The sequence below is a fragment of the Formica exsecta genome, unplaced genomic scaffold, assembly GCF_003651465.1.
Source record: "Formica exsecta isolate Colony F162 unplaced genomic scaffold, ASM365146v1 scaffold362, whole genome shotgun sequence".
Lineage (NCBI taxonomy): Eukaryota > Metazoa > Arthropoda > Insecta > Hymenoptera > Formicidae > Formica > Formica exsecta.
Window position 1 is genome coordinate 934,557 of NW_021850867.1, and position 16,394 is coordinate 950,950.

At 38.8% G+C, this 16,394-nt stretch overlaps 1 protein-coding gene across 1 annotated transcript in view; it reads left to right on the forward strand.

Moving 5' to 3' along the window:
• Positions 1 to 667: 667 nt before the first annotated feature.
• LOC115238912 (G protein-coupled receptor kinase 1) overlaps positions 668 to 16,394 on the forward strand; it is a 21,148-nt gene continuing 5,421 nt past the window's right edge. The window contains exon 1 of the mRNA XM_029813078.1: positions 668 to 1,711. Within this exon, the coding sequence (XP_029668938.1) occupies positions 1,599 to 1,711 (113 nt within the window). The 5' untranslated portion in view covers positions 668 to 1,598. The remainder of the gene's footprint in view (positions 1,712 to 16,394) is intronic.

Consider the following 16,394-nt stretch of genomic DNA (forward strand, 5'->3'; position numbering starts at 1 on the left):
TAAAAGGCTAGCAATTTTAAATTGCGTATCACACGATTGCTTTTGTGATATTATAGTCTGTAATACGATTGTGAAGTTTGAATGGCATGTGTTACAATGAATGCAATCGATCCGATCAATTTTGCTTAAATCGACTCCATCGTTTCCGATGAATAACAACAGTGTCATTGGCTCGTATAAATGAAAGCCATTTCCTTATTATGGATAGGATGTATGTAAACGCACTTAATGGGATTTCAAATGACAGTAAATTACATTTAAATATAAAAGTGCATATTATTATTTAAATAAAAATTCTCCATAACCAATTATAAAAAAATCGCTATATATATCGTAGCCCCGACATAAGAAAAATATATCATTGCAGTTAATTAAAAAATGAAATTATGATCAAGCACACGTGTGTCATATCCAAACATGTATAGAGATACAAACTAACGCTTTTGTCAATAGAAAAGTATTAAATATTTAATCTTTTTTGTCATTATAACCAAGAAAATGATGCGTAAGATTACAGGAGGTCTACCTTTCCGACGATTGCTCAAGTCACTTACGAATTCGTATCGCAACCTGGTTTACCGATCAAAACTGTTTTACCGATAAATTAATTCGCGTCTGCTCCGCGAGAGGCGCTCGACCAATTGGGACGCGAGCAAGCACGGAGCGTGAATGTGAAGTGCGAGTAGTGTGAGTCAGTGAGTCTGTGAGTCGTCGACTGTCGGGCGGGCAGTCGTGAACTTGTGGTTGTTCCCGTTGTTTTTTTGCCAGTGCGCCTACTGCGTTCGTAACGCGTGAAATTTTTCCGCGTCTCGTCTCGGAGTGAATGCGCGCGTCCGATCACCCCGATACGTCATTAATCTCGAATCGCTCTGCGTAGTTGACGCGCGACGTCAATCGCGTACACGGGCGTGACGAGAGGAACGGTACATCGCGTCGCGTTAAAATGGGAGCTCGCGCGGCCGAAAAGAGGCCAGAGCTTCGTCGCGGCGCGTAGTCTTATATACGTGCGAGAGGCGATATTGTAAAAGAAGAAGAGAAGTGTCGTCGCACATTCCGAGAGGATAACGGAGAAGGATAGAGCGAAACGAGGCGAAGGAAGGAGCGCGAAAGAGGGAGAGACGGAAAGAAACAGAAAGAGAGAGAGAGAGAGAGACAAGAAGAGAGCATCGTCCTCCGAAGCGTCGTGTTGCTCGCTCCGTGTCACGATCATTCGTCGATTGACGTTCGTTCGTCAATTAAGGATCGTATCTGTCAATTGAGCGAGGCTCTTTCGACGCGCGTACGTTCGATCGCACGGAATGCTATCCTCGCCACCGTCGTCATCGTCGCCGTCGCCGTCATCGTCGTCATCGTCATTGTCGGTGTTACGCTAAAAATATGCGGCAGTGAGAAACACACGGCGGAGCACCGCCCGTGGCAGAGCGAAGCGGCTGGCTCTCGGCTGCGTGTGCTAGGTCCGGAGGTGCCGGACGCGAGGGAAGAGAAGGAGGTGAAGGAGGAAGAGTTAGAGAAGGCAGGCAGGACCCCGCTCGACGAAGAAGAGGGGTTGATCATCGTGTTCGCGCGACAACCCATCGACGAAAGGATCATCAAGGAAAATGGCGGATCTCGAGGCGGTGCTGGCCGATGTCAGCTACCTGATGGCCATGGAGAAGAGCAAGTGCACGCCGGCCGCCCGTGCCAGCAAGAGGATTATTCTGCCGGATCCTAGGTACACGAACTCTCCTTATTCCGCGATTTCCGGCGGCTTCCGGTGCGTGCGGTTCGATACGACGAGGAGGCGGACGGCGCGGCGGCGGCGGCGGCACCGACCGCCCGTCCGCCGGAGGACCTCTCCCCATTTCCTGCCCCTCCCTTCTCTCTCCACTCAAAAAAGTGGTATTGCAACTACAGCAAAAATTTTCTGGGTGCGCAAAATTAACTGAGGTACATAAATGATTAGCAAATACTGTGATATCGCATATGTTTCGCATTTAATCAATCTAAGTGACAGAGACAGAATTTATATCTGAACTGTTTGTGAAATTTAGAAAGAATGTTTTTCTGTGGCGCCTATCCATGTTAAGGCCAATCATACTTGTTATAAAGTTTGGCTGTGGTACACAGAAAAAATTAGCGGCAAGAAACAAATGAATATATAATCCTCACGTCTAACATATTTGTATAACGCGCCCAATCTATCTAGCTCTTTTAAACAATTTCTCTCAATTTTTCGATGCTGCAGTTATAATTGGCAGTTATATTTCTCACAAAGATCGTTCTAGCTGTAGTATCGAAACTCATATTTATCCAATGCAGTGATTAACATTTGGCAATGGGACCTAAATTTTCTAGAAGATATTATTAGAATATTGCTGCTATAAATTCTATATGTAACAGACAATATTCTAACAGATACAAAAAATAGCGATAAATTTTTGTTGTGACAGCTAGAAATCTACCTATATCAGCAAGACATTTTTTTGAGTGCCTCTTCCGCCTGTGTATTTTCCCTGTTCTTCTTCCTTTATCGTCTCTCCTGCTCCATTCGAAACTCCGTCGTTGCCGATGCATCTCCCTCGTGACGACGTTTAAATCGACGTCTCTCAATCGTCCGGTATCCTCGCTATCGTCCCTCGGTTTCGCGAGTTCGCCGGGGAGAAAAAAAAATGTTTACAAACAGCCGCGATGCCGAGAGTCGACGCGCGAACTTTTAGGAAGCCACTCGCAAATCTGTGTTTCTAATTCTCTCGGTAGTTCATAGGCTTCACGATCGTCAGGTATTAGAATCACAAGCGTATTTTCGTTAGAGAATCGATCTCGATAAATCTCAGAAATGAATTACGTTGTCCGTCTCGCGTGAGATGTTTTGACGTTAAAACATCTTTCTTTGATCGACAATCTATCTCGGATCTCTCATCGTCAAGAGATATCGATATTTCGAGTCAATCTCCATACACAAATATATTTAACGCACACACGATATACGCTCGTATGTTAAACTTTGCTTTATCTTGAAAAGATTAAATTCCTGGGATCGGAATAAATTTTGTTCGATCGATTACGCACGATCCCATTCTCTCTCTCTCTCTCTCTCTTCGCTCTCTTTCTCTCTTTCTCTCTCTGTTCATCTCTCGGAAAACCGGAAGGTCGCTTTCTCGACATTATATCGTCGATCGATACTTTGCATCGATTATAACTTGCTAATATTTACACTGTTGGCGTTATTTTTGGTCCGCAAACCACGGATATTACCGAAGCTTTCGCCTCGTGAAAATAAGTCGACTCGGTAGCAAGCTTCGTTTTTGCTGGCGATTTGCCAAGCTAACGTTTCACGTGCACGGCCGAAACACTGAATAAGGCAAAACTCTGCGTGCTTGAGCGACGTAAAGAGTGATGTCTGACCATAACGAGGCTAGGAATTTTCATGGGACAACGTATGTTTTCTAGCTGTATTCGTTATTTTTTTTTTTATGCAGCTATAGAAAAAAATGTATATATCTTTCTACAAAATGACATTAAAAATATTACGAAAAGCTCGGGAAATTCTATAAATTATGAAACTCCAAGGGAAAAAGAATATATATATGTATATGTGTTGTGTATATATATATATGTATATATACATATCAAAACACTATTGACAGAGTGTAAGCACAATAGATTTAATTTTCTTTTCTTGTCGAAACGTTTCAATCATTTTTTTGTTATTAATTCCCTGTAAAGAAAATATGTATACAATCGGGTACGATAATATCTGGTATTCGTTTAAAAGAACATTTCATGATTCGTTCTTCGCAAGAATATGAAACATTTAAAGCATACGATTAATTATGTATAAACAAAAATATGGTTCTTAAACATCACGGAGAAATTTAACTCTTGAATGTAAGCAAACAAGCATTTGACGGATAAATCGAACTGCGTGGTTTTGAAAGATCAAAAAAAAATTTTCAAAAACAAACCGCGCGTTAATGGTTCTATTTTTAATTTTTTTTTTTTTTTCATTCCATTAAACAATGCTATTTATTCTTCAGATTAAAATAGAATCAATGTAATAGTTTTGTCAGTCCGGTTCCTTGTTAGTGTCAGAATACATATTTGGCGCACCGAATCCGGTGCGTGAATGAATGGCGGTGCCGAATATCGGATTACACATCGCGGTGTCCGTCTATCAGCGAAGCTTAAAAGTCGATAATCTTAAAGCATTTCGAATACGCGACACGTCTTTTTCGCCGAATATACTCGTTTCAATTACATGGTACACAAATGGAAGTTCATCGTCGGCGAGCAGCTTCGTAGAAAGGGTATCGATTATTCTGCATGGCATATATTTCTCTTACACGAAAGTTCGCTAAACTGTATTCGGCTAGGAGCAAAGTTCTCGGAGCGTGATCGATCCTAGGCAATTCCTTCAAAGCCATCGACACCGAGCGGTAGCGGCGTAATTAATCGCGCGCATAGACATTTGATTACGCGTCAATATATAGGTACATATTGCGCAACCTCCCGCCTGCCTTAATCTATATGTACCAGGGTATCTACACCCTGGAAAAACATGGAGAATCTGGAATTCTCAGGATCTTTTATACCTGAAAATATCAGGGAATTCTCATGGAATTTTATTGGAATTAAAGGAATTTTTAAAAAAATTTCTTTGATAATGCTCTTGTATTGCAAGTAATTGGCAATTCGCCGATAAGCTATGAATTATGTGCGTAAAATATATTATAAATATATTTATTTTATTATAAATATATTAATTTTATTATTAATAAATATATTTATTATATATTTATTTTTGATTATATAATATCTAATAATTCAATATCCTAACAAAATATTGAATGTGCAGTACATGTTCTTTTTATTGTCATGTTTTTTAGTGGTAGAAAAATGAAAATGTTATGCAAGGGAAAAATGTTTATTTTACGAAAGCTATCCATTTTTTTAAATACATTTACATAAGGTGCGTTCAGGAGACACAAGACCGTTGAGCATCGTCTTGTCAACATTCGACGTTGATTTGTTGGTTCTAGAAATAAGAAGTGGCTCTGTATTCTTTTTTTGCATGAGTAAAAAGCATTAGAAAATGCATACAATAAAAAATTTATTTAAGCAAATTGCATCACAAAAGATCTGTAAAATATTCTTTTTATCTGGAATTTTGAACAAAAATATCCTGAAAGGTCAGGGAATTTTCAGAGAATTTTTTAAAATAGACTGAATACGTACCTTTCGTACATTTTTGCTATCGGAAGAATGCACGGGCTACATATGTATGAGTTTCATATTGCAATTGAACATAATCTCACCCTTATACATCGACGCAAAGGTCGGATTGAAATTGATCGCCAATATAAGCGAAATAACTTTCGTACGATGAAATGGATAATAGGAAACGCTGTAATACACGGTGTTGCTTAATGGATGACGTCGTTACGCGCCGTCGATTCCATTTCTATGATAAACCGACGAAATCTAATTCCATAGAATTCACGCATTGGCATCCGATTCCGCGATCACGTAATAGGTAAACTATAAAGAGTCATACGTATTACAGGGATCGTAATAGATCGAGCATCTTTGGAAAATGGAAAATATGCACATCGATCTACGATAAAAAAAAAATGCAATTTTTCTCTGGCTACTACGTTTACGCGCATAAAAAAATGTTTCCGATTTTCTTCAACCTTCGGGTTATTATAGCGGGATCAGATCCGACCTCGATGGATGCATTTTAGAAAATGTCAGAGTGCGCGAGTTGTTTTTAGCTCATTATTTTTGTAACGCTTTATAACATTACGAGAACGCGGCTAATTTGTATTATTCATCATCAAGACGATCATTGAGAAATAAATTCAAATAAAAAGCATCGCCTTTGTTCTTCGCGCCCAATTCCGCAATGATCATCGCGATAAAATTTCGATACCGCGACTTGCCGAATCGATATATTGACGTTATTATAGAAAGGAAAAATTGCACGCGTGATAAACTCATTCGACGACGAGTTTGAGCGATCGAATGGGGACACACAATGCCGACGGTCTTTTTTTTCTCAAATAAACTGTAACCAGGTCATATGCTTAGTTTACGTAGCGTAGTAATCGCTGAGAGAAGCTTAGTCGACTAATATTAGACTAAAATTAACCCCGACTAAAAGCGTTGACACTGGTCGAGTATACTCGACTTGTTACATCGACCCAGTCGACCGTTACGTCGACTGTAAATCCGGTATAAGTCAACGTTAACGTGCTGTCAACGGCGACGTCGCAGCCTCTCCTCCCGTTCAATGCCGGCTAATTAAAAAAATCGCATACACAGCGACGACGGTCAGATTATTCATGATAGCATTAATGCGCGAGCAGTGACACGTAGCGTCACTGCTGACCCTCGCACCTTCACGCGGCCGCCAAGCGGCATTAAAAATGCGTGAACGCGTATCTGGGAACTGCGATAACTATCCCTTTTTTCGCGCTCTTACGAACCCCGTAGAGGGATCGCGCCACGTCGCGTAAAATAAGATTCCAAAAGGGGAGAAAGGGGAGAAAAAAATCTAGAGCCTGCGAGATTGATCATTAGCTTGGTAAATTATAAGCTGCTCTCGTAACCTATGTATAAAATACCAGGTATGATTTATGCGATATTTAAGCGTTTATAAAATTGTTCGATACAAGATACACGGACAGAAATATTTGATAAAAGAAATATATTTTTCGAAAGTTTTTTGAAAAAATATATTGGCAAATAGCGTCACGTGGGAAAGAAAAATCCGAGACAAAAATTCGCCGGATTTGTCGGAAAATTTATTTTTCATTGTAATACCAGCGCTTAATTTTTATATTCGACATCTCGTGGATGTTGATGCTTTAACGACACAAGGGACAGCTTCGTGCGCGCTGCACATCCTTGGACTACAAAATATGATGCGATATCGCGATACGGCACGGTAGTATGCCAGTCTAATATAGTAAAAGCTTGGAACAACTCAATTTTCGAGTTTGATTAACCGTCTCTTGCTCTTCGCGCGAAACATGTGAAATAGGCATGCACTCGTGCTTCTACGACATTTCGATATCTTACCGCGATTTCCGGTATGCCAGAAGCAAATGGTAAATTTCCTAGCATGCGTATAGAAAAAATATACGTAGAGCTAACGGAGAAATACCGGTTGCGTATACAGTTCGAATGTAAATTATTTGTCTTCTTTGAATTTTTTTTTCTGGCCCCCCCCCTTTTTGGCCAACAATCGAACCGCGAGTATTCTTTATCTTTTCGAAAAGACGTAGAAGTATTGTTGTGAGAGGAAGATGCGGTATACGAAACAAAATGTGTATCTTGTTTCGGTCCACAAATAGTCGAATCATCGCTACTGTTGACGCTCGGTAAAGTTTACTCTATCTCTTTCTCTCTCTCTCTCACTTTCTCTCTCGCGATGTGCGCCGTTCTTGTTCGGTTTCTTCTGCTCTTAACGTTGTCGACGTACCGGCGCCTCTCGAGATGCCTCCCTCTCTTCAGAGACTTCTTATTCGCAAAATGACTTCCCATAAATACTCGGATTATTACGACGGAGCGAGTCGTAAGCGTATTAGTTCACGAGATTATTAATGTAGCTCTATATCGCTACATTAATCCGCCACTCGCCAGACATTTACAATGGTATAGATATACATATATTTAAGTATATTTTTCTCGTGTCTGTTTCTTAATTATATATATTTTTAAATAGATTTTTTTTTATCGCGTCGGCACAGCTCCCTTTCACGAGGATTCAAACGCGAGACGGTATTGGCATTATCCGTCAGTGTCGTCGAACGGAATCGGTTAATCGTTGATTGGCCCAGGTGGAATCGATAAAATACTGGGCCACTCGTTCTACTCTCGATATTCGGAACGGACAACTACTATCCCTTTTTCGCGCGGAAGGAAATAATTCTGAGCAAATACGCGAAAAAGGCAGCTGCTGCTCTTCAGAAAGGACATATATCGAGGAAGCTGCGGTCCCAGATGTAATTAAAGGTAGTAATCAGCGAGCTGGACAAATACACGTATCTCTCGTTACTCCTGTGTCGTTGTAAAAACGTCTGGTTTGCTGTATAAAAAAAAAAAAAAAAACGAATTTAGGAAAATAAATAAACGGAATAAGGTCCCGCGAGATAGAAAAAGAGGGACAGAGTCACGCGCGCTATCGCAAACTTTCATGACGAGCTCTTGCTAGATTAAATAATTATGTCCGAGTGACATTTGATACCCGGTGGAGCCATTTTCTCCTTTACGATTCTAATGATATTTTCAAACTCTTTACGTTTTTTTTTATTTTTTATCACCAAAATGAAAGACTTATTACTTACGCGCTTAGGACGTAATTTTGAAATTACAAATATAATTAGTATGAAGGTCCACATATAATAAACATTTTATTTGCATCACTAGCAAAAGAAAAATTGCTATTTATAAATTGACGGAACGTCATATGTAATAAAAAAAATAGTATCAAAGTATGGTAAATAAAAGTGAATATTCGAAACGCGCGCGATTGCGACGAAAGAGTATTCTTGACAGACGTACAATTGAGATACGTCGCGTATTCCATTCGCGTACACATAACTGTCACCGTAAATAGTAGGATACTTCCCCCCCCCCCTCCTCTCCGCCGGTTACATACATTAATTACCGTCTTTTATCGACGCTGCAACGCGCCTTCAGACGTGTTGAATGGCAGCCGCGAAACTACCCCTATTCACGTAGGAAAAAAGAGAGAGAAAAAAGAGAGAGAAAAAAAAAAGAGGAGATCGCAATCAAGCAAAGAGAAAAGAGGGGAATGGAGGCCAGGGAGATTGAAGCCCCAGAAACGGGGCGTAAGAGCGAATCCGCTTTGCCGACGCGAGCTTGAAAGGATACGCGGGCACGAGCGCCCTTCGTTTATCCGAAGCCGCTTTTACGGACAAAGTGTAATTTTCTCGTCGTCAAATTGCTCGTGGAATACGATAGTAGCGATCGATGGAAATTGATAGTGGCTGATGGAAATTCCTATCCACACGTCCCTCGTTATATCGCTTATACGTCATCACTTGTTTACGCGCTCTAACTGCATTCGCGGTTTTAATCCCTGATGCGGGGCATAACTTCAGAAATGATTGATATCCGAGCCGCGATGCGCTTCCGCGCTCGACTGCAGCTGGATAGTATTATGCAATACGAGGATAAATGATGTTTTGTCGATTTTAAACCGATACCGAAGTATATCTCTCGTCTTTCTTTTATTATTCTCCGAGTCATTTTGTTTTTCTCGGTATGATGAATGAGCCTCTCTCAGGAGAAACACAACAGATACGTCGCGTATTCCATTCGCGTACACATAACTGTCACCGTAAATAGTAGGATACTTCCCCCCCTCCTCTCCGTCGGTTACATACATTAATTACCGTCTTTTATCGACGCTGCAACGCGCCTTCAGACGTGTTGAATGGCAGCCGCGAAACTACCCCTATTCACGTAGGAAAAAAGAGAGAGAAAAAAGAGAGAGAAAAAAAAAAGAGGAGATCGCAATCAAGCAAAGAGAAAAGAGGGGAATGGAGGCCAGGGAGATTGAAGCCCCAGAAACGGGGCGTAAGAGCGAATCCGCTTTGCCGACGCGAGCTTGAAAGGATACGCGGGTACGAGCGCCCTTCGTTTATCCGAAGCCGCTTTTACGGACAAAGTGTAATTTTCTCGTCGTCAAATTGCTCGTGGAATACGATAGTAGCGATCGATGGAAATTGATAGTGGCTGATGGAAATTCCTATCCACACGTCCCTCGTTATATCGCTTATACGTCATCACTTGTTTACGCGCTCTAACTGCATTCGCGGTTTTAATCCCTGATGCGGGGCATAACTTCAGAAATGATTGATATCCGAGCCGCGATGCGCTTCCGCGCTCGACTGCAGCTGGATAGTATTATGCAATACGAGGATAAATGATGTTTTGTCGATTTTAAACCGATACCGAAGTATATCTCTCGTCTTTCTTTTATTATTCTCCGAGTCATTTTGTTTTTCTCGGTATGATGAATGAGCCTCTCTCAGGAGAAACACAACATCGGTTTTTTTACTATATATAATATAAGGATTACGTAATTAAATATTCTCGTCTACGCACACATAAAAGGTCAAATGTCAATTTTTAATTCTACGTTACGCAACGTAAATCAATCGGCTTGATGGACGAGTATTTTCTCGAGCGTTAACGAAGCGTTGTTTCATTCGAACGCTGCTAATTGATAAAATTTTAGTGACAGCAAAAATAAGGCCTATTTTAATCGACATACATACACGCGTACAAATGTTTTTCGACGCGTGCGAATGTATTTGCATTTTGAATGTGTATCTTATAGAAATAGTAAACCAGGATTTGTGTCGAAGCAGAGCTTGACTTTACTGCGCGGTTAGCTAATGCAACTGAGAACGACGCGAATAATCTCCGTTTCAATAAACTTCTTCTGCTTCTAGAGGAACGTTTATTGCGACGCGCGTGGAAGGTTTTGGTTGATTTTTGGGGCGCGAACAGAAATACGCCAAGACGAGCGCGGTTTATACAGTCGTGGCGCCGCATTTTCGATGTAAACTGCTCGGTCTGTCGAATGTGCCGCTTAAAATCCAATTGCGTACTACTAATCGAGCGGCGTGTAATCTCGCGATCGTTTAAAATCCTGCGATGACGCTGTTATCACAAAAAATATCGGCAATAATACGACAATAAAACATTACGATAATAAAATCTGTATATTTATTGTTAGAATCTTTTCGTCAAAATGAGGAATCAGCTGAGTTATCAGAGATGAGTTTCTAAGACGCGAAAGATTCGGTAGAAATGTTGCAGGTGTAATATAAAATCAGGCATTTTACAATAAGCCGGCATAACGGGAGTTTTTTTATAATGTTTTATAGTTTTATAGTTAAAGAATTAGTTTCGCTTTATAATACACACACATGCCGTATATATTGTGTGTATGTGTATACTTCTTAATATTAATGTCGAAAAAGGACGAGAAAGCCCTAAAACTCTCGTTATGCCGACTTATTGTAAAATACCTGGGCATTTTATAAAATGCCTGATTTTGTATTACGCCTGCAACAATTTTACGATTATGAACCGTTGACTGCGTCTAGGGTTGCCATACGTCCTCTTTTCCCCGGACACCGTCCTCTTTTTTAGGGCATCCGGGGACGTCCGGGGGGATTTTTCGAATGTGTCCGGGGTAATTATGAATGTCTGGTCGTTGACTGCGTCTAGGGTTGCCATACGTCCTCTCTTCCCCGGACACCGTCCTCTTTTTTTAGGGCATCCGGGGACGTCCGGGGGGATTTTTCGAATGTGTCCGGGGTAATTATGAATGTCTGGGGTTTAAGAATATTCATAAATATTCTGCTTTTTAGATTTAATTAACCACATCATATTCAATCACTTCAATACAATTGAAGTTATCAACCATTTGTTTTTTTATTTTTATGCGTGAATCTAATAATAAAACTTCTTTTAAATTAAAAACATGTTAAATTTATTCCTTTTACTCTAAGTACTAATGAGATCTAAAAAAATTATTAATTTATTGTTATAAGTTATAAGCAACTTGCTAACCTATTCGCATTTTTGTATACGTCCGGGGTTGCAAGCGAAATGTCCGGGCTTTCTGAGCTATAAGTTCTAGTTTTGAAAATTTTATTATGGCAACCCTAACTGCGTCTCAAGATCGGTATGAGGAACTTCATCCATTGACGTATTTCGCTACGATACGTTCTTAAATTAAGATTCAAATGACGACTATAAATACTGGACGGAGGATTTATTAATCTAAGATCGAACGATCGTTTTTAAGTCGAAAAAAGCTTTGAGTCCTGAAAACGATATTTAATTAGCAACAGAGAAGTCTGTCAGATTGCCGTGTTTTTATTTTCTCCTCTGTTCTTTTTTTTTCTGCTCGATCAATGCTTCGAGTCGATTAACTAAACGTATTCCGAACGGATAAATTTACATATAACCGCCACTTTTTCCATAATCGCACATTATTGTGCTCGATTTCAGATTCACTGCGTCAATCGGCATCATCGAATAAATAAATGCCATTATTGTATATAACATTATTGTACGCGATAGCTGGCAATATTCCAACCTGAATCAATCGTTCGGAAACACGAGGATTTATTTTGTTTGGTTGCAAAGCTCATTTACCTTCTTCCCCTTTCCTCTCTTCCCTTCCCCTGCTCAATACTTTTGTTCCACTACCGGGAATTAATCTATCTCCGACTACGTATCAAAAATTGATCCGAAACAATCTTTACAGCCGCGCGTTTATCCTTGAACTCTATTGCTTATAATCTTCTCCGCGTGCCTTTTATTTCGTCATTCTATTTTATAATCCCAACAGTTGTGCAAAGACATTTTCTCTAAAATGCCAAGGATGCGGTTGATTATTTGCATATTTTCTTACGTTTCTCTTTTTATAGTTTTAATTGGTTACAGAAAATGTATATTATTGGTATTCAATGATATTTCTCTATCTTTATTTCTTTTCGTGCGCGGGGAATATAGAATATCGAACGACCCTTTCAAAATACGCATGTATTCAGCAAGGGTGGAACACGCGAATGCCAAAGTCGATGACCCGGGAACTCTCCTCTCTGGCAAGCATTCGTCGCTTCTTCATTCTTTGCTCCCCTCAACGTTTTCTCTTGTCGAATTTGTCGTCGTACTTCGAACGATAAAACGTATAGAGAGACACGGAACTGGGGGAGCGGGACGATATTAAGTTCTGCCAGATTTATGGCAGCCTCTCACGAAGAGGAAAGCTATCGTTTTCCCAACGGAAGTTCGTTGACCACGCCTATTTCGCCACGAATTAAAGATCGAAAAAATAAAACTTTGGGTAGTGACGTGATCCGTTCCCGGCTCAATCGCGCGTTACAATAGCTCGATAAATACTTATCTACCTTGTTTCTAAATTTCTTTAAAAACTCTAAAATTTTTCGAGTAGCTACTCTCTTTAGTTATCTCCGTAATAACATGCGAATAAATTGTGACATTAATTTAACTATGAATAATCGCGCGACTATTAAAGAACTAGTAAAGATAATATAAATGATAAAATGCTTTTACGTCAGCGTGAAATAAAAATCCATGACGTAGAGCGAGACGCGTTCAAGAGAATAAATTTTAATATTTGTTTTATAAGTAGCCGTTTTGCATAGTAATTCTTCGAGACTTTCGAGAAACGCTTGATGCTTTAGTAATGCACGATTGCGTAAAATTAAAAGTCTGACCGCTGCCGAACCGATCATCCAACCGGTGACTCTGATAGCTTGTATAATTTAGCGAGAAATCAGCGCCCTTGGTATCTCTATGGTGACCAATCCCTGAGGCGCTATTGCATAAATAAAAGATACACTGTAAATGGAACTGGCGAACTTAATTATTCGTTCATCAAGTAGAAAGGCACTGTAGGATCCAGTCGAATGGACTTTACAAATGATCAACCGAATGACGATGATAAATACGAATAATTATTGAAGATTAATAAAACTGATTCGAAAATTTTGTGATGGAGTAAGATTTTTTAGAAGGAAATTTTCATATAGGAAATTTTTAGTAATAATATTTCAATGATTAACCACCTTATTACTTGTTTAATTTTTTTAACAATAAAATAAAAATTTTCGAAATAAAAAATGTATGGTTTTCTTGAAGTAATTCTGCGCCCGATAAAAGAAAACGTTCGATATCATATGTTACCATAAATAGAAATAAAATATTTTATTTTTGGATTTTAAAGGATATTAATCTATAATGTTACCAAATTATTTTATCTGACAATATTTTTTTCGCAACTCAAAAGTAAATGGCGCAAGAAGCCGTCGCGGAGAAGCTCCTTGAGGAGTGCGCTTTTAACGTACACACCCTTTAATTATCTCTCCAAGAGTCATTGATGATTACGTTCTCGTTATCACAAGAACGTTGCTTTTCAACGAGTATTTTCTTAAATTGTTTAGTCACTTTGGCCGTTCGACTAAAATAGCAATTACCATTTGTAGTTACGAGTTGCCTTGTACTGCATCCATTGCGAAGTAATTGACTGCGATGCTGTGATGATATCTAGTAGTTTACGATATTCATTCAATTTGACTTGATACTGTCTGTAATTCTGGCATAATTTATTTTATCGACTGATTTGCATAAATTCGTGCACATAGCTTGCATTGCAATTATGGCTAGAATATCAAAATTAATATTCCAAAGTGTGTGTATGATTTTGCATCGGTCCTGAGATCAACAAAAATCGCATTATATAATGCAGGCCTGCTCAATCCGTCGACCGCAGTGTGATTCTTACTTACAATTAGTTTAAGAACATGCAGTGAAATGCTTTACTCCTGTTTTGATTTTACATATTTGTGTAAAGCGGCTTTTTCTTATTTAAACATTTAATCTCACGCATTATTTACCTAATTTTCAACTGGTAAAGTATGAAGTGCAGGCAAAATCAACACATTAAGTGAAAAGAGTACACAAGTATTTTGTAAGTTTTAAAAAAAGAAATTGTATGGTGCAATATCACTACTTATTTGTTTTCGTAATGAGCTCTCCGTCTTCTAAAAAAAAAGAACAAAAAATTCATAGCGTGTTATGAAAGTCGATCACACTTTAGTAAAGATTGCGCAGGCCTAGCATAATGTGTGTGTGTGTGTGTGTGTATATATATATATATGAGTGTAAAAAGAGAGATTTCATCTGTCGTTTACAATTGAAAGGTCATCGTAAATTTTACTTATCGCGGCTAGCAGCGCACGCAATCGCTCAACTAATGTAATATTTAAGACGGTTAATTAGTCGTTTTAATATTTTATCAGGTATCATGGAGCAGTAATACAAGAGAAAATAAGAGAGTCAAAGCGATTTTAATTAGCGTTTTCATGTAGTATCAGAATGAACTCTACGCCTACGTATATTGTACTTCCCGCGTGTATGTCACGAATCATTTGGATAATTGGAGGAGAAAGAGATGTACCACTGTATTTTGTCAAATAATTGGCTATTATGTATCCTGTCACAGTATTGCGAGGCAGCGCTTTGTTATTCGAGCACGGCAGAGCATTCGTGTTCACGCAAACTCATAAATCGCTATATCGATATGATATGACAGGCTATAACTCCATCGTTTTACATATTGATCAATTTCGCCGTGATATAGGTGCGGCGAAACGTATGGAGATTTCGGATCACCGAACACGCTAATATATCTTCCACGAAATGCTGAGCATATCTTTGATAAGTTTATCGACATTTGATGGAATAACTGATCAGGATTGTCACTTTCCTAGTGCCCTGAATTTCCGGAATTTAAAACGAGTCTTTCGAAATATCCGTTCTCTGAGTGAAAAATATCTTTTTATATCGCCGAATGTTATTTATATAAAAAAAAAAGATACGTTTTGGATAGCGAACGAAACATTTAATGTAAGCGTGATTGGTCGACAACGCGTTTATAAAAGTAAGTATGCACAAGCGAACGAACAACGAATGAATACAACAAACGCACAAAACTAAATTCATTTAAAACTTTCTTTAACGTACCACTTTAGGAGCAAATTGTACGTTAACGAACATTCCGTTTGCATTTCATTATAGCGTCAACATCTTCCGAACTTTAATAATGAAAATTTGCATTCGCTGTTTGTTGTTCAGTATACTTACTTTTAATTAAGAGGAAAAGATCCTTTTATATATCAAAATTTGACCTCAACTATGAAAAGATGTAATAATATTTTGGAGAAGAAGTTCTAAACTGAAGTTTTCTTCTTTCTTTCGCTTTTTTTTTCTAGAACACAATCTCCGGTTGCAAAGCTCGAGATGGTAACCTTCACGGAAAAAAAAATTTTCGCTACCATAGCTAATCATGGTTTGCAAAATAAATTTCTAAACTACAGCAAAACGGTTTGCTGTTGCACTTAATAAATAGGTATCACAGCTAAGATGTTTGCTGTTGCACCTAATAAATAGGTGTCACATCTAAGATTTTCGCTGTCCATATATTACGACTGAAATCTAGTTACTACACGCAGTTTTTAGCTACGGCAGCTAATTTTTTTTTTCCGTGATTATAACTAATTGATGGAGAAATTACCTTTTTTCTTTCACGCTTCACTTTCATTATTTTTCGTTCGAAAGAGTATTCGTTCTATTTGCAAATATTTTTGTTATCGCTTATTGTTAGAAATATACGAACGATTCTTCTTTTATGTCGTTTAAATGTTTTACATTTTTTATTACATCGCTCTTTTCTATATTTTGCTGGTCATTTCTGATATCTGTTATTATTGGAACTCTTTATCATTAATGTAAAATATCTGATACACGTTCGCGCGCACACACTTATATATATA